Below are 19,937 nucleotides of genomic sequence, written 5' to 3'. Positions count from 1 at the left end.
CATAATTTCCATTAATCTTGTCCGGAAACTGGGCAACCCCAGACAACTCTTTCCTCCCGTGACCGAAAAGAAGCTCATAACTTTCATTGATCCTGTCCGGAAACTGGGCAACTCCGACAACCTTTTTGCTCCTGTGACCGAAAACAAGCCTCATAATTTGCCATTGATCTTGTCCGGAAACTGGGCAACCTTGATAACTTTTTTTTCTGCGTTTTGCGGTGTCATTCTTGAGTTGTGGGAAGAGTCTTCATAGTAATGAATTACGACACACTGGGACACGTATGCCGCTTAAACGATACATACCCCGCCGTGCGAAAACAACGCGCTGATTGAAGACATACCGTGTTGTTTATCGACTCTGACTCTCACCTATGCGTGTATCTCACGTGAGAGTCGAAAAACAGCGCGGATTTGTCATGAAAAAGCGCGTTGTGTGTCTTCAAGCAAGAAAGTGTGTGTCTTCTATAGGAGCAGTGTGTGTCGTTAAAGTAGCGTGTTGTGTTTCTTCAAACGACGAGGTGAGTGTCTTTAAGCAGCGCGGTATGTTTCTTAATACGGCACGGTGTGCGCCATTTGAAGATACACACCGCGCTGCTTTAACGAATCTCATGGTACTGCTTAACGACACGCACTGCGCCATTTGAAGACACACACTGCGGCTATTTGAAGACAAACACCGCGCTGCTATAACGTCTCTCACCGCGCCGCTTAACGACAAAGGTTGCGCCATTTGAAGATACACACCGCGCTGCATCAAGACACACCGCATTACTTAAACGACTCTCACCTCGCTATTAACGATACACGCCGCGCCACTTAATGCAATTTGAATATACACATTGCACTGCATCAATTAAGACACACACAAAGTTGCTGCAAACGACTCCCATCGCGCCGCTTAACGACACAACACTGCGCCATTTGAAGGCACACACCGCGCCGATGACACACACACTGCGCCATTTGAAGATACATACCGCACTGCTTCAAGACAACACTACGCCATTTGAAGACACACACCGCGCTGCTTTACGACGCACACCGCATTACTTTAACGACTGTCTCCGCGCCGCTTAACGACACAGACTGCGCCATGTGAAGATACAAAACACGCTGCTTCAAGACTGCTACAACGATTCTCATCGCGCCGCTAAACGACACACGCTGGGCCATTTAAAGTAACACACCGCGCTGCTTCAAGACAAACACCGCGCTGCTATGACGATTCTCATGGCGCACCATGTGAAGATACAAAACAACGATTCTCATCGCGCCGCTAAACGACACAACACTGCGCCATTTGAAGGCACACACCGCGCCGATGACACACACACTGCGCCATGTGAAGATACATACCGCACTGCTTCAAGACACACACCACGCTAATGTGAACGACTCGCATTGCGCCGCTTTACGAACAACACTACGCCATTTGAAGACACACACCGCGCTGCTTTACGACGCACACCGCATTACTTTAACGACTGTCTCCGCGCCGCTTAACGACACAGACTGCGCCATGTGAAGATACAAAACACGCTGCTTCAAGACTTGCTACAACGATTCTCATCGCGCCGCTAAACGACACACGCTGGGCCATTTGAAGTAACACACCGCGCTGCTTCAAGACAAACACCGCGCTGCTATGACGATTCTCATCGCGCCGCTTAACAACACGGACTGCGCCATGTGAAGATACAAAACACGCTTCTTCAAGACTGCTACAACGATTCTCATCGCGCCGCTAAACAAACACCGCGCTGCTATGACGATTCTCATCGCGCCACTTAACGACACAGATGCACCATTTGAAGATACACGCCCGCGCTTCTTCAAGACAACCACCACGCTGCTATAACGACTCTGACCGCGCCGCTTAACGACACGGACTGCGCCATGTGAAGATACAAAACACGCTGCTTCAAGACTGCTACAACGATTCTAATCGCGCCGCTTAACGACACACGCTGGGCCATTTGAAGACAAACAACGCACTGTTATAATGATTCTCCTTGTGCCGCTTAACGACACACACTACGCTAACTTGAAGACAACCAACGCGCCACTCAACGTTACATTCCGCTCTACATTCCGCTTTAACGACTCTCACCGCACCGCTTAACGATACACACAGCGCTGCATCAGGACACTCACAAAGCTGCTGTAAACTACTCTCATTGCGCCGTTTAACAATACATTTGAAGACGCACACCGCGCCGCTGACACACACTGCGCCATTTGATGACGCACGCAGCTTGCTGCCGCACACCGCGCCGCTTAACGACGCACACCGCGCTGCTTAACAACACATACTGCGACATTTGACGACACACACTGCGCCACTTGAAGATACATACTGCCGCTGCTTTCAAGTCTACTGTTAACGACTCTCATCGCGTACAGAACTACAGTAAGCATATGTATACGTATAAAACCAACAACACACAATCGAATAACTATGAACCAATTAATGGAAAAAATATTGCTTCGTGGTCGAGTTTTGAGGTACTTCAGCACAGTTAACTCTAGAACAAATTAACCTCTGCACTAAGGTGGATTAATCGAAAGTAATTAGGCGTAAATTCTGCAGGGACACAGAGACCCATGTTTTGGGACTTTTTCAAATACCAAAATTAAGATTTTGTTTGCACAAACTTTGTGAAATATTCACAAATGAAAGGCAAGAAAAAAATATTAAGATTCCACATTTGTTATAATAATTTGTTATTATAAACAATTGTTATAATAAACATTTATGAAGCGCCGGTATCCGCCGCAATCGGCGCTCATGGCTTTGACCCCAAACAATAAGAATAAAGAAGCGCCTGGTTGACTCGACCCTCTACCCATCAAGATGCAATCGTCACGGTCCATTGAATCATTATTTATTGAACTTGACCGATCTCAGGGTTTTCTGTCTTAATGTCTTTCACTTCTCAAAAAGCAGTGATGGCGAGAAGAACGTTTCAAAGTTGAACTTGGATTGACTGTGTATAAACCAAAGCCGGGAGCTGGTAGCCTAATGATGGAAATACAGCGCGCAGTACACTTCCAGCAGAGAAGAGCCTGTCATTCTTCTTACATTGTCTTGTGATCTGATCACGAAATGTTCGGATTATATTGTAAGGACACGGCAAACTTGTACATTCAACTGTATCAATGGTACAGAATGCCAGTTAGTGTTCATGTTGTTCTTGTCCACGGAGCAAATATTATGTGCTCCTCAGTCCTTCCAATCGGGATGTTGAGTGATAAAGCTGAAGAAACAAGAAACATAGATAACAAAATACACCGCCTAAGACTCCATACCATGAGTGACGTCTTCCACAGGCTTATGGTACCAGGCGATATTGTGGTCAGCAGTAGTAGGTCTGTGCATCGCAGGAGAAAATCAAGACCTCTTCCTCAAGAAGTTGTAGACATGACAACCAATCCTGAACTCGGTAATCCTTACTTTTAGGACCCCGTTCCTATATAGGAAGGGAAAGACTCACCAAAACATTGGACTAAATGACACTCAAACTTGACATTCTGACATTCCTTGACACATCTGAACAATTGGCAATGACACATTCTTGAATATCAGCAGGTTTAATTTTGTGGAAAGAGAGCAGGGCTTTGATTTATGAGGGAAATTCAGGGGTAAAAGACGACGATGACAACCAGAAAACGGACTCAAAAACCAAGATGGCAAACGTGAAAGCTTCATGTGATTGAAAGCTCAATGCTGATTGGCTGATAAGGCCAACAAAAAAAAGTCTCCGGTTTCTGGTGTGGAGCTTGCCCCAAAAGTACGGCGACGCGGCTTTTTTTTTTTTTTTTTTGGGCTTCAAATGTCGGCTGATGACTGCAAATGGTGCCCGACTAAACTTACTGCAAATATATGGGAGTCCAGAGAGGCCACATAAATCTTATTCTCGATCATAACCCCTTCTAAAAACAGGTTAAAATTGTGCAGCAGCAGAATTCCAGTCAAACCAGTGAGTTTGGTGGTTTTGAAACATCATCTTGTATTGAAAAAAAAACCTTTTTCATTTTGCCGACGCGCATGTCTACGGCGACGCGCGCGCATACCAGAAACCGGAAACTTTTTTTTTGGCCTAAAAAATAAACATCTTATTTATTTTTCATCTGGTTACCAGACCAAAAGATACAGGAGTAGTCAGAATCTTTTGGTCTGGGCTTTCACGCGTGTGAGAACTACAACATGCACGTCTGACCGCCAAAAAAGGGAGGAAAGTCACATTTTCTACAACTAACATGAGTTTATATGAAGAAAAAAGACTGCTTTAGCCTGCAAAAGTCACTTTGGTACTGGACAGTCATCTGCAAAAGTTAGTTTTGAACAGAACTTGTAAAAAATAGAGGTGTCCTAAAAGTAAGGATTACCTTGAACTCTGCCTATCTTCTGAGAGAGACAGAACTGATCACGATCAAGAAAGTGAGTCATTGGATAGTGACTCCTCCCTACATGTTGCTATTGTCTTCCTCTACCTGTTTAGGAACCCTCTCACCACATCTTTTAGGGAGTTCAAGTTCTAAACAAAGTGCCTCCAATTAAACTCGTCAATTTAAGTTTTTCCTTGATTCTGACTCATGTGACAAAGAACCCCTCCATGTGAAAAGTGCCTGGGTCCCACACAAATCATGCATCAGCCCTTGCGATTTATTGTTCATGTTGTTAGTTCCCCAGTCACCAATCCTGATCACTCACATCACGTGCTTGGTACCAATAAAAAATCAATCTATTACCGTGGTATAACTATGATTATTGCCCTTAAGTTTTTCTTTCCTGGGTAAACAAACTATCTACAGGGGAAGGAAATGGGCCACTCACCTTACCCCTTCCCATGAAAAGGCAAATGCCTGTTCATTGGGAAGGCGAGTGCCCATTTAAGGCGAGTGCCCATTTCCAGTAAGGCGAGTGCCCATTTCCTCGAGGAACACATACTCAACACAGCTCTAATGCCGCCTAATTACTTAATACGCCTAATTGAAGCGGGCTGGAACTCTCATTGTTGTAACCACAGTAAAAGATAGTGGATAATTACTGGTCCAGAGTGACAGCGTGACAGTGAAGCACTATATCTGTTACGGTCACACTTTGTTGACATGGTGGCACTTTCCTATGGAGCCAATGGGGCCCCACGGTCCACTGAGCACCATAGGAAAGCACACATGTAAACAAAGTGTGGGCGTCATCAGTACAGAGGCTTATTGTCATCTAAATGGAATATCATGGCATCATTCAATTATTAATTTGAATCTTTAATTAATTTGAATCTTTTTGGGGGGGGGGGAGAATGGGGATTGTGATTGGAAATGGGAAAGTGGTTGCACAAATCATCTATACTACAATTCAAGGAATCTCTGTCTGTCTGTCTGTCCGTCGATTATCTCCAGATCCGGGCACCGTATGAAATTGAAAATCGGCGGGTATATTTTTCGGGACAACAGAATGTGCAGTGCAAAGTTTGAAGTTGTTTGGACCAGCGGTTCTCGAAAAAGCTGCAAAAAGCAGTATTTTCTGAGGCAAACGTGGCAGTATATAGCTTAGAACATAACACCCGCACGCACTGCCGTTCTTTTTAATTGTTTACGTCATGTTAAAGCTAAAGCGCACGTGCTCAATATGACGCAAACAATGCAAAAAGGACGGACACGCGCACGTGCATTGCAGGGCGATACAATGTCCAGTGTGGGTTAATACTAATGGATCAATGGGTGAATAGCACTGCATACCATGTTTTCGTATGTACACGGGCACATTATTTTTGCAGTCGACTGAGCGACCATTGTAGGTGGTCGAACTTCAAACTTGGCAAAAAATTTGACGTAAGTGTGCGTTCAACCTGTGAAAACAACACCATTGAATCGCGTGCGTTGTTTGCACGAGCAGTTCTCCAAAACTCTGCAAGTATGCAACCTATACCAGCGGCAAAGCAATTTGCGTTTCCCGAACATGCACATTTTAGACGGGCACTGCACTAGTTTAATTAATTAGGCAACGGCACACCGTGCTGCCGCGCAAATAGCCTCAACGAAACAATTAAGGCGGCCGTACGTTTAGAACTTGACTTTTTTTTTTTTGTCTGACCGCCTTAATTATTTATATTTCAGGGTCAACCTAGTCAGAAAGCAGTTAGCAGCAGTCATTCATTTATTTATTTTGCCAGATACAATTCCATCTAATAATTGGGTCTCACTTTACTAGTACATTCAAGCACGGTTTCTAAACCATTTTTGGGAGCACGAATTCTATACATGGACCCAACTTTTGTTCCCTGCATGTCCTAAAAAGTCAAATGTAGCAGGGCAAATATGGAAGCATTTACTGTGAGAAAACACTGAATTTGTCAGACCAGTCTCAGAGGCTGCACAGTGATGTCCAGGTATGAAATTCTTTCCTTTTTTTTTAAACTGACGTTAATGTTCAATGTGTTTGATCCGCAGTATTTAAGTGTACAATATGACATTAAAAACATTAAATTCTTAACTATTCAGGTAACACTTACTTTAATTGCCTAACATATCCATACAGTCATACTACTATATCACAAATCATATGAAAATGGGGTCAATTAACAGCAAAGGAACTAATATACTAAATTTGAACACCTTGATTGGACTCCGCAAGAAGCATGATGCTTTACACTTTGACATTTTTGGTGTCCATTTTACACAAGATGTCAATGTTTTTTTTTCCTGATTTTCCTTATAAGAATGAGCATCCAACTCATTACGGTGGTGTCTGGTTGTTTGGAATATTAGACTTGATTGCCCATGAGCTAGGACATCTTGTAAGCGAAAAAAAAAGTCAACCCGTTAGGAATGATTTAAAGTGACCATTTGTCAGAAAATATACATGTACTTGTAAATACGCCAATTTGGGTCAATAAACTTTACAAAAATACCTCTTAATTTTTCTTTCTGGGAAAACTGATGTATAAACTATCATTGAGGTAAGGAGGGGGGAAAAAAATCTTATTTGGCTCCACTTTTACCATACAATTGACCATTCCAGGCCACTTTGAACAGGTTTGACTGCATGCGATCCATTACTTCCCTCTCCCTCTATAGCCGTACATTCTGGTGAAGCTCGGGCTTGATGTCAAATATGAGGTCGAAGAGCTGAGACAGGACTTGCTCCTTGTTCTTCGCGACACGAATGTCCATCTCGCTTATCTTGCGCCGCGTCTGCTCCTCAACTTCCTTAGCCTGATCGCCCTTGGTTCCCAGGTACTGAGGAAGAGAAACAAGGAAGAAAGACAAAGGTATCCAACTGCACACAATAATGTTGTTTTGGAGATTTATAGTCAAGATAACCCAAACCCTCCTCAATCCTCCAAAATCCTCCTTGTGGTTTTTTTGGAGGATTTTGGAGGATTGAGCCGAATGGTAATTTTTAGATAAGGATTTTGGAGGATTGGGGCTGAATGGTATTTTGAGGCAGGACTGTCTAACGATTTGAAGAATTTGAAAGGCGCTGTTGAAAATTTTTGGAGGATTTTGGATGGTTCCTAGCAAAAAAGGCCTTAGGGTATTAGGGTTAATCACAAGGAATAGTTAGTGTTTTCGAACATGTAAAACCAGCCTGATGCACTACTCAGCTTCACGCAACTTGCAGCCATGCTTAAAAAATCGCAATCTTAAAATCAAGCTCCCAAGAAAACATTGTGGACTTTTTACCTGTTCAGTGGGGGGGGGGGAATATCAATGGTCTGAAGGTGACACAAATGTTTTTGGCAAGTGAGCCACAAATGGGACAATGTATGTAGAAAGGTCAACATGTACTTAAGTAATCTTGCTCGATTTGTTTCACATCACGGTCATGTAATAGTATAAGCTCAGACATGCAACTGGGAATTTAGAAATAACGAGTAAACTCAAAACCGCATAAGACTTTGTACAGTGTTTTTAATTTTTAATGGCATTCATGAGAAGTAAAAAAAAAAATCAGCCAATCCGTGAAAAAGTTGCATGCCTGTAAAGCTTAGTTTTGCATGTTAATGGCAAAAGCACAGATTAGACAGCTGAAAAGTTTAGTAAATTATCCGAAATCACTACAGTTCAGATGGTAGCACAGAAGAAACTCCCATTATTCTGGAGCTGACCGATGGAGGGCCCGATCATCGAACAACCTATGGGTCTGTTCAGGTATAAAAGCTATCTTATTAAAGCATGAAAAGGCCAGATTTTGTACGTCTGCTGTCATTTTGTATTTATGCCACCTCTAGAAGAAGTGGCACAAAGGGCTTTGATTGATGTGTGCGCCTGTTAAAGAACTCCGACTAACTTGAAACATAAATAACTTAAAGTTACTGATCCTGTGATATTTTTTAAAATTCTTATTTACATTTAGGTTTCCCACAAAAGCAAGTTCATCCTGCTTGACCTTGACCTTCTCATAGCTATGCACACTGCATCGATTGGCAGTTGGGCAAATTTTGCAGAGAGGCTGAACACACTACTTAACCTGGCCTTGCAGAATGTGGCACTACATCGTGATGAGATTGAAGATTCAATCGAAAATATCACGAAGTGAATTGTCTACCATGCAGTTAATTTGTGTGTGCCTTCTGTATACATGTACGTGTACTAAATTTCCAAAATGTCAACCCTGTCCCCAAATTTGCTTCACAAAATGTGTTGGGCCCACTTTTTTTTTGTCTTTCACTTTAGGACATCAGAACAAGAGCAAAGAAAATGCCAGCATTCAAAGATGCACTTCAGCAGTCAGTATCTCCTGTCATTGAGCTTCTAAATGGCCGGTTTCATCACCTAAAACTCAAGAGCAAGGAAAACATCACCAAATCAAAGTGCAAGCCCTTCACATTAATGGCATAAAAGGGTCTCCATTGCTGCAGTTTGCTCAAAATTTTAAATTGCCAAAAAAAAGTGATTTACTTGGCGCCATTAGAATAATCGAAAAATATTCTTTCTTTTTCAGCAAGCTTCTTTTTGAGGATTTTTGTTTGTTGCAACAATGCAAATGGAATTATAATGCATGTGCAACAAACAAGATAGCATAGAGAAAACCATTGCATGCATCCGTTGTTGTACCGGTACATGTAGATCTGGTCCCTGTCGTCTCAGGTTATGAAAGGAATCAATTAAAATAATTTGGGAACGAAATATGACATTGTATTGACTTGTTCTATTTTCATATTGTTGGCCATTAGCATTTATTTTTGATGGGGTAGGGGCTAGTACAATACCTCATAAATATTCATCGGGCAACTGCGGCATTTCATTGGTCCATTCCAGCAACTCAACCGTGCAAAAGTTTTTATTATAACACCTCACCCACAGATTCTGTGTCTTGATTGGCCGAGAGCGAGTCACATGTTACTTTCTAATTTTGCTATCTTTCTGTTCACGGCCAAAAGTACTATACCCTTCGCAACCAAAGAACTATACCAGCGCCCAAAGTACTATTTCCACGGCGCAGTATTTGTGTGAAAATGGATGCTTGTGTGCGCGTTGCGCGTATTGTTCCAAAGAGAGCGCGCCGCAGACTTGGGTTCAAACATTTCGTGAAGGGGTAGTTTGGAAGAGAGAAATACATTTTTCACCAATTTTGTATTGAAATTGAAGTTTATTTCAACTGTGTTCAGATTTAAATAATATACAAATATTGAATGTTTCGAGTGGTGTAGTAAAACTAAGCCTGCCGAGGTGATCCATGGCCATTCTATTTTCCCGAGGCGAAGCGAAACGACTAAGGGAGTTGATTTACAGGTCTGAATGCCAAAGTTTTAATAGCAAAGTGAATTTTTTTTGTATACACAAATAATCTCAGCCTAATGGGACGCACTGGGTAGCGCAGCTGCCCAGTAGGAATAAATACGTTAAATAAATTCCCATAGCACCAATACCCCCACATGAAAACATCAGGGAAACATCAAAATAACGGTTGATAAATCGTCTTTAAACTCCACCCGTGACGTCACCCTATTGTTCTAGCGCTCCATTATTTTGCACGAATGGAGCGTTGGAGGCGATACCTCTCCATTCTTTGGGAGGGTTATAATGCCTCCATCACTCCATTCCTACAAAATAATGGAGCGGGAAATAAAGAAACACCAAAAATGACACAGATATATCTTTGCACAGTTGCAACTTTACTACACCGTTTCTCAATGATAATTTTATGCATTTTCTTATAAATTTCGTACAATGCTTAATACGTTAGTCAACAACCATTTTTGGTCGCACAGAATTTTCCCTTTAGTCCTACACCGTTTCTCAAGAGGAATTTTATGCATCATTCGTACGATTACGTGAAATTTAGGAACCATTTATGTTTCTTATACAGCATGCTTCACCGTTTCTAAAATAGAATTTTATGCATTTTCTTATACAATTTCTTACAGTGTTAAGGCGAAAGTCAAGTACCATTTTTTTCTTGTACAGAATGTTCGTATATAGTCATGTTACATGCAACAATATAAACGTTTCAACGATATAAATGTTTCACAGTTAAAGGGAATATACATCATTTGCTTTTGCTGTAATTTTCAGAAATGGATGGAATTGGGGGGTTGAAAATATATAGCAAATATTGGGAAATTGTAAGGTAAGGGAACCAGTCTAGCTGGCTCGTACCAGTTCATAGGTTTGTAATCGATTGCAAACAAGTGCGATGGTCAATTGGGGCCAGTATTTGAAAAAAAGCCAGTTTTTTTTCCAACGCTGATCAGCCGATCAGCGTTGGAAATTGATACAAAAATACCACTTTTCTTGAAAATGACAGTATACCAGGTGCCATGATTTTACAGGATGCTTTACACTGTCATTCACTAACAGTCCAGCAGGATATTTCAAAATGATTTGGTAGTTTTATTTTTTGATGTTTGCAAATGTTGTATTTTCCCTTTAAAGCAAATATTTTGACAAGGTTTGCAGTACAGTTTATATCTCGATCTTGTTCCTGGGTTTCAATGCCTAGTATGCAGTCCTAGAAATTCTTGATCGGCAAGAACTCATCATCCTGAAAAAAATGTGTAGGTCTTTTCCATGATGTCCAAGAACAGTTGAAGGAAAATCACAAGTTCGTGCAATGTAAACCCGAAAGACTTGTAGCCGTTTTGCTTTAAAAATGCACCAAAATCTTAATCTTGCAATTTGAGTGGTTTTAGCTCGTCCTTCCTTGTCCAATAATGAGTAATTATAGTCTCGAGTTGCGTTGGTTACGAAGTAGTCCGACTGGAGATTGCCCGCTAGTTTGGACCCTCTTCGTGACACTATCCATAGTCTGTAAAGCCAGAATTAGAAGAAAACAAAATCAGAAAGTGGGTCAAACAATGAGACGGAAGCATAAGGTCATATTCCTGTAAATCCACTTAAGTCTTACAAAGCCGTAAAAGTCACAGGGCAGCTTTGACGATTGCAAAATGACGACACAGAGAGCTTCGAATTAGAACAGTCTAAGTGCTAGCCCCATAAATGTGGCCTATTTACTGGACTGCCTCCGTAAACATAGGCCACACATCCACATGTACAAAAACGTGTCGACTTTGCCAAATTTTGATTTTCACATTTAGGCTTAGTTTGTAGGATTTTTTTGCTTTAGAAGCATACTCACCCTCTTTATAGGCTAATCAGAAAGTGCTGCCTTTTTCAGATGTCTAATTTTTGTGAAATTTCATGTTGAAATTTTGATACGCAAACGTGTAAAAATGAATCTGGAAATTTCACGAAAAATATACATCTGATTTTCGCATTTAGGCTTAGTTTGTAGTTTATTTTTGCTTTAGAAGCATACTCACCCTCTTTATAGGCTAATCAGAAAGTGCTGCCTTTTTAAAAAATCAGATGTATATTTTTCGTGAAATTTCCAGATTCATTTTTACACGTTTGCGTATCAAAATTTCAACATGAAATTTCACAAAAATTAGACATCTGAAAAAGGCAGCACTTTCTGATTAGCCTATAAAGAGGGTGAGTATGCTTCTAAAGCAAAAAAAATCCTACAAACTAAGCCTAAATGTGAAAATCAAAATTTGGCAAAGTCGACACGTTTTTGTACATGTGGATGTGTGGCCTATGTTTACGGAGGCAGTCCAGTAAATAGGCCACATTTATGGGGCTATCTTAGTGCAAACACGATTTCTGAATAAACTCCATCAGATAGCAAATTAAACAATAAAGCTTAATGTATCCGACATTAATTATCATGCTCAAAATACAACATTTAAATTTTTGATTTTATTAGCTTATTTTTACTTCACAAAAAGGGTAACTTCTTACCTTCATACTCATACATGCAATCTTCATATTCATTTGGAGTGTCGAAATGAACTTTTATATGTCCCAGGCAAAGTGTGAAGCGGCCAGTAAATTATCATCCGATATATCCACGGAGCTAGTTTCAGCAACTATCAAAGACGGTTTCCTGGCCCGCTATGATTCCACTGTATCCCCCACGTACGGCATTATTTCCTCAACGTCTTGAGACTAAACACTGCGTGTCATCAGCACACTATTCAAGAACGAATGCATGGTGCCTGGGCGAGGTTTAGCATTTCATACCAAGCGCCTAGAATCCAGCATTGTATTGGTTACGTAAGAACATATTCTTATTCGCAGTACAATTCTGTAGGCTACAGTTCCATTTATACTAATGCAGTTTACAGTTATGCAATAAGACAAAGCTTGTGTCTTTGTATGAAACAAAATCGCTCCATTCGTGCAAAATAATGTAGCGCTAGAAACAATAGGGGGACGTCACAGGTGGAGTGTAAGTCGGATAATGCCGCTCGGTAACGCGCCATTCGTGGTAAGAATGGCCCGAGGGCGAAGCCCTCGGGCCATTTTCACCCACGAATGTCGCGTACCTAGGGCATTATCCTTTACAGATCCATTTTTCTTGACTGATTTATCTCGAGATTATTTCAGATGGTTTTTGATAGGCGCATTAAAGTCTCCTAAAACTGTAGTCTGCAACACAGAAGTAACATTATTTTACCTTTCATGCAAACTCATCACACAAAAACCCAATTTGAATAAAGTACATAAAGACAAGGAACATTAGACTACAGGGAGGTACCGTCACTCACATTACTTCCTCTTCATGGTTTCTAACACGGCATAAAATCTGAGTTTGATGCACTGCAACATAGTGAAACTCTTTTTTTTTTAATATGAACCTTTCTCTCTGCCTTAAACACAAAAACTCTCAATTACAGTCACATTTTGCATGTTAAAACAAGGTGCCAAAATGACTACCAAAAATCCATGATTTTATGCCAAAAAAAACCTTTTTTTACCCAAAATCACACTTTACCAAAAATCACTACATTCCATCTCAATGGCACACCACTCAAATGAAAGATGATGTTTTCCCCTTTTATTTGACACCACATGTGACATTGTAATGCTTGCATTTTGGAAGATTTCATACCGTTTCCACTTCCCAGCAGGCTCCTTTTTTTTTGCGTGGAATTGTCCATTTGCAGATTATCAAAACCAGATATTGCTCCTATAAGAGAAGTAGGCGGGGTTAAATTGTTTTTCTTAAGACATGGGAAAATCAGACTTTCGTAATAAATTAACAGCTACAATTTATTCAAAGTTCCGGTACATGTGAATCGGAGGTTCTTTGGGGTAATCTATCTAACTGTACCAGTAGTTGGTGCTAAAAAATGTTTAAACAAAGGGGGATAAAATGCATGTTGGAAAATGTTTTTGACTTTTGACATAGTCAGTGGGCTTACAGTCGAAAATGACCTCCCTTGCATTTTCAGGTACATTCTTTGAAACCCTCGGGATAACTAATAGACACCCCAAGAAGTTCAAAACCACTTCATGCCATTTTTTTCTGACCCCTTTATGGGTGGGGCCATGACTTTATAAATTGGGGCCTTCATGCGCAAAAAATGATTCGAATTATTTTACTTCTCTTTTTAGCTTTCGGACAGCTCACCCAAGAGCATGTACCGAGTAAAAATATCCAGAATTTTCTCCTCTTCAAGGTTGGGGCCACATTTTAATAAAGCAGGAGGCAAATGTAATTAACAGAAATCGAGCTGTAACGGACATTTCTTTGTTTTTGTTTCCCTTTCAGTACAGGAAAGCGGCTAGACAGAATGCTTGCCTGTCAAATCATAAAATAAAATTTTTCTTTTTTGGGGGGTGTGTCACACTTTTGTATAAAAAGGGGGCATATTCCAAAAGTGGGCTTGAGGGAGCCCGGATGTTCTGTTCGTCGAACAGACATAGCTCTAGTTATTTCTTGAATATGGTCCATGGAGGGGTGACCACTGCCTGAATCCTGCAAAATCCTACGGCAGCACACTGTCAATGTGTTGAGGCTTGGCCAGTGACATCTTGGAGCAGTACGGGGGATTTCAAGCATAATTACGCCTGGGCGGTAACGGAATTACGCCATAGGTTTACATGTAATAGGTAAATGCAATACTTTTACATTGAATTCAACATAAACTCATCACTATACAAATTTTAGAAATTTTATAAAATGCCACAAGGGGAAAGCTAAGTGAAAATTAGCAGATCAAAATGTAAATGTAGGCCTAAACATTTCTGGGCTTCATTTTTTTGGTCAAAGGTCAAGGTCAAATGAAAGTAAAGTATATGTATATTTTTTATTACCGAAAATCGAATTTTACTATGAACAATTGTATTATCGTATTTCACTAGTTTATCGTGGAAAATACAATAAAACTGCACTGGTTGGAATCTCTGAGCAAGGGAAGATGTTAAGTTATGCCAAGTAGAAGTACAAGTACAGTCTGGTACTCAACTTTCATATACTTGTTGTGGAATATATGTTCTGTGGGTACCAGACAACGGCTTTGGCAACACATATAAAAATTTTAAAGGGATGTACATCATTGGCTTTTGCTGTAATTTTAAGAAATGAACTATTTGAGGGGTTAGTATAATAGACCAAATATTGTTACACTGACATGTTTGAAGTTTTGCGTTCGTAAATGCTGGAAAACCAAGAAAAACAAAACTGTTCAAGTAGTCTGGTTCCTTGACTCCACTAAAGGTAAAATGGATCAATTTATAGATGCCGGAAAATTGGAGGGTAAGGGAACCAGACTAGCTGGCCTGCACCCGTTCATGAACATGTAACAAATAGCAAACAAAATTTGGACTGGAAAGAGTGTAAAGTTGGAGCAGTAGTTGAAAAATAGTTAGGTTTTTCCAACGGTGGTCGGCCGACCACCGTTGGAAATGTATACAAAAATATCATTTTCTTGAAAATTACTTCACACCAGGTGCCATAATTTTACAGGATGCTTTAGACTGTCATTTACCAACATCCTAGTAAGGTATTTCGTAAAAACTTGGTAGTTTTATTTTCTGATGTTTGAAAATGTTGTATATCCCCTTTAAGCATCCAAACAACTATTCACATTTTTTAAATAGTAAAAAAGAAAAAGTAAATGTAAAAAAATATTAGTGGAACACCTGATTATTTTTAATTGTATAATAGCAAATTAAAGAGGGAAATAATTGAACTAAGTAATTTAGTATTTAAAGTTATTGTCCAAGGTTACTTACATGCTAATCGCCTATTCAATATGTCATGTACATAATCTGGATGAAGTGTGCATACTTTGTGCATGCGTAATTCCGTTACCGTAAGTAATTCTGTTACCGTTTCGTAATTCCGTTACCACTTGGAAAAATCCCAAGAAATTACTATTTTCAAGTTTTTATTTTTCATTTATGTTTATAGTAGGGTCTTTCCTCAACATACATGATTTGAAGAAAAAAACAAGAAAATTTATTAAATTTGCCATTTTTTAGGTAACGGAATTACACTTTTTCACTGAATTCCCCATTTACTTTAGGTCTGGAAAAAGTACAAAAAAGGTTTAATTTGTAAATATTTATTTTTGACATTTTTTCCTCTCCCTCGTGTTTTTCCTGTTCTCGGATAGAATGTTGAGGAAAGACCCTACTGGGTCATTCCATGCCAACTCAACAAATGTTGCACACCATCACCTCTTGGATTTTTTTCTTTTTTGGTGTACTGAAAGATACTTAGGAGAAATGCAAATTCTGAAAATTTGGGGTCTCTACGACTTTTCGTTCTTGCGCAACAGCATTTTGAAATTTGAGGTGGGCGGGGCCAAAAGTGCGTCGCGTCACGAAATTCAATGTTTAAAGGGCCATATATTTAAAACTATACCCCCCAGACATTTCAAACTTGGTAATCTGGGCTATTTTTTGCTGTAGATTTCAAATATTTTAACAGAAAGAAAGTAGCCTGTTTCATTTTTAAGTTAAAGGGGCCCCAAAATGGCCCAAAACTCATCTGGACCAATGTTCGGGGGGGTGTAAGTCAAAAATTGAAAATATTTTTTCACCAATTTTTTTGCCTGTAATAGCCCCCAAGTGAAACTACTTTCATGTAAAATCTTACACTTATATTAACTTCATTGAATGAGATATAGCCCTTGCAAAAAGCAAATTGTTTATTTTTACGATAACTTTGACCCCCCCAAAAACCAACGTCAGACATTCCGCCCCAAATTTTGCTTCACATATGTTTGAGGTTGGTCCTTAGTGAAGTCCTCTGAAAAGTTTCATGTTGGTGTCTAAATGTCTTCAGTGGATAGCTGGGCTTTATATTATAATGAGTCTATATCTTACGATGCTGGTCCGTAACATACAAGTACACGTACATTGTACCAAGAATAACAGCAGTCGGTACATAAAGAATAAGTTGGGTATGAAACTTAGCTTACATTTGTACATGTAGACTTTTGATCAGTTGATATAATTGTTTACAGTTTCACAGGTGAAATTATGCATTCCTTGTGATGTAGTTTTGATGAAGTTGAATGAGTTGCATGATGGTTGGCTCACTAAGTTTGTATTGCCTTCCACTGCTATGTAGAAGTTCTGGTGTTGGTACGCAACACAACACATCAACAAATGGAATGTTACATTTATCTTCTCTTTGTGGCCAATAGAGAGTATTTGTTGATTCCGTCCTGTACATGAAGCGGACATACACATCCTCATGAAGTTGTGATACATCTTCTACAATAGTAATGTACCAAACATCATCATAGACCACACAAACATATTTTCCTGGGTTGAGGTCAGCTGCTACAATTGGTGCATGATGAGTTTCCTGCATGAACTAGGTTCCCCTTATCCATAATGAAAACTTAAAGATCAATCAGGTTAAAACCATAGACCCTTTACTCAAACTGAATCACTTCTCTTTGGTTCAGGTTAGTGCTATACTATGCTGTGCAAGTGAGAACTGGTTAATGTATACATGACATGCATGCTGTGTGATGAGCACATGGAAAGAATAAGACTCTCAAGTCATTTAACCTAATTTGCATATAATGCACACATAGGTCTACAAGCAACTGTTTATTGAGCAGGAAATGGGTAGTCTTGACCCAAGTCTATCAACAGTCTATCAACAGGGATTTTGTTGTGCTGGTTCCGTAAAATACAAGTACATGTACTTGTATATATGTTACGGAACCTGCAGCATCGTAAGATATAGACTCTTTATAAAGCCCAGCTATCCACTGAAGACAATTAGACACCAACATGAAACTTTTCAGAGGACTTCACTAAGGACCAACCTCAAACATGTGTGAAGCAAAATTTGGTGCGGAATGTCTGACGTTGGTTTTTGGGGGGGTCAAGTTATCGTAAAAATAAACAATTTGCTTTTTGCAAGGGCTATATCTCATTCAATGAAGTTAATATAAGTGTAAGATTTTACATGAAAGTAGTTTCAATTGGGGGCTATTACAGGCAAAAAAATTGGTGAAATTTTTTTTTTCAATTTTTGACTTACACCCCCCCAAACATTGGTCCAGATGGGTTTTGGGCCATTTTGGGGCCCCTCTAACTTAAAAATGAAACAAGCTACTTTCTTTCTGTTTAAATATTTGAAATCTACAGCAAAAAATAGCCCAGATTACCAAGTTTGAAATGTCTGGGGGGTATAGTTTTAAATATATGGCCCTTTAAACATTGAATTTCGTGACGCGACGCACTTTTGGCCCCGCCCACCTCAAATTTCAAAATGCTGTTGCGCAAGAACGAAAAGTCGTAGAGACCCCAAATTTTCAGAATTTGCATTTCTCCTAAGTATCTTTCAGTACACCAAAAAAGAAAAAAATCCAAGAGGTGATGGTGTGCAACATTTGTTGAGTTGGCATGGAATGACCCTACTATAAACATAAATGAAAAAAAATAAATAAATAAATAAATGATAATTTTACTATTCAAAAAATGTGAATAGTTGTTTGGATGCTTAAAGGGAATATACAACATTTGCAAACATCGAAAAATAAAAGTACCAAGTTTTTACGAAATACCTTACTAGGATGTTGGTAAGTGCAGTCTAAAGCATTCTGTAGAATTATGGCACCTGGTGTGAAGTCATTTTCAAGAAAATTGTATTTTTGTATACATTTCCAACGGTGGTCGGCCGACCACTGTTGGAAAAACCTAACTATTTTTCAACTACTGCTCCAACTTTACACTTTTTTCAGTCCAAATTTTGTTTGCTATTGGTTACATGTTTATGAACGGGTGCAGGCCAGCTAGACTGGTTCCCTAACCTTACCATTTTCTGGCATCTATAAATTGATCCATTTAATCTTTAGTGGAGTCAAGGAACCAGACTACTTGAACATTTTTGTTTTTCTTAGTTTTTCCAGCATTTTCGAACACAAAACTTCAAACATGTCAGTGTAACAATATTTGATCTATTATACTAAACCCTCAAAAAGTTCAGTTCTGAAAATTACAGCAAAAGCCAATGAGGTACATTCCCTTCAAATATGTGTTGCCAAAGCTATTGTCTGGTACCCACAGAAAATATATTCCACAACAAGTATATGAAAGTTGAGTACCAGACTGTACTTCTGGGCTTGGATGAAGTCATCTACTTGACATAACTTTACATCTTCCCTTGCTCAGAGATGCCAACCAGTACAGTTTTATTGTATATGCACGATAAACTAGTGAAATACGATAAAACAATTGTTCATAGTAAAATTCTATAATATTCGGTCTCTGGTCAGACCAAAGTTCCGGAATTGACGCGGCGATGCGGCTTTTTTTTTTTTTTTTTTTCTTCAAGCTTGGATTGTACAGACAAGGTGGGGTACTATTTTGCTTTTTTGGTGTCCTCATGTACATTGGTGTCCTCCATAATTTGCCTTGGTGCTCTCGATCATTTGCCTTGGTGCAATTTCCCATTCCTTGGCACTCTTTGGTAAAAAAAATTGAGGAGGTGCGGCAATAGAGGGCGATGTTGGAGCTACCGCGGAACATTTTTGGGAAAAAAAAGATTGACGCGCATGATTAAAATTGACGCGCGCGCTGACCAGAGACCGACTTATTTTTGGGGGGCCTAACCAGCAATGCAGCCATCACCAAACTGCTTTCATTTGACCTAGACCTTTGACCTAAAAAAATGAAGCCCAGACATGTTTAGGCCTACATTTACATTTTGATCTGCTAATTTTCATTTAGTTTTTCCCTTGTGCCATTTTATAAACTTCTAAAATTTGTATTGTGATGACTTTATGTTGAATTCAATGTTAATATATTGCATTTACCTATTAACCCTTCGAGCTTCAAGCCCAACAACTTTACGCGGAATGGCCACGGAGAGAATTTTATCACCACACATGTTTCTAGGTCAATAAGGCCAAAAAAATTAATAGTTGTGCTTCCGGTTACCCGACCGACCCTATTTTTAGGCTGTGACCCTAAAATTTTTATCGGCAATTCCAAAAAAAGAAGAAGAAATGATTGAATAAATAAAAATAAAAACCTGTTGTCTTTTCTGTCTTCACAAAATACCTCCCAACAACCCTTTTTGCGTCAAAAAAATACTGTCTACAACCTCACAAAAAAACAAACATGATACGCATGATATTTACTTCTAAAGATATAGCTCAAGCTAT

At 39.6% G+C, this 19,937-nt stretch overlaps 1 protein-coding gene and 1 long non-coding RNA gene across 2 annotated transcripts in view; both read right to left on the bottom strand.

The window, feature by feature from the left end:
* Positions 1-6,142: 6,142 nt before the first annotated feature.
* LOC119721121 (V-type proton ATPase subunit G-like) overlaps positions 6,143-19,937 on the bottom strand; it is a 41,391-nt gene continuing 27,596 nt past the window's right edge. The window contains exon 3 of the mRNA XM_038191012.1: positions 6,143-7,242. Coding sequence (XP_038046940.1) covers positions 7,075-7,242 — 168 coding nt within the window. The 3' untranslated portion in view covers positions 6,143-7,074. The remainder of the gene's footprint in view (positions 7,243-19,937) is intronic.
* Positions 10,846-14,330, bottom strand: LOC119721122. The gene is made up of 2 exons (XR_005270154.1): positions 12,253-14,330; positions 10,846-11,257 (listed from the first exon to the last, which is right to left on the bottom strand). It is a non-coding gene; the product is annotated as an uncharacterized LOC119721122 (long non-coding RNA).

Source organism: Patiria miniata, unplaced genomic scaffold, assembly GCF_015706575.1.
Source record: "Patiria miniata isolate m_02_andy unplaced genomic scaffold, ASM1570657v1 HiC_scaffold_9, whole genome shotgun sequence".
In the NCBI taxonomy this organism is placed as follows: domain Eukaryota; kingdom Metazoa; phylum Echinodermata; class Asteroidea; order Valvatida; family Asterinidae; genus Patiria; species Patiria miniata.
This window is presented reverse-complemented; position numbering and strand designations above follow the sequence as displayed.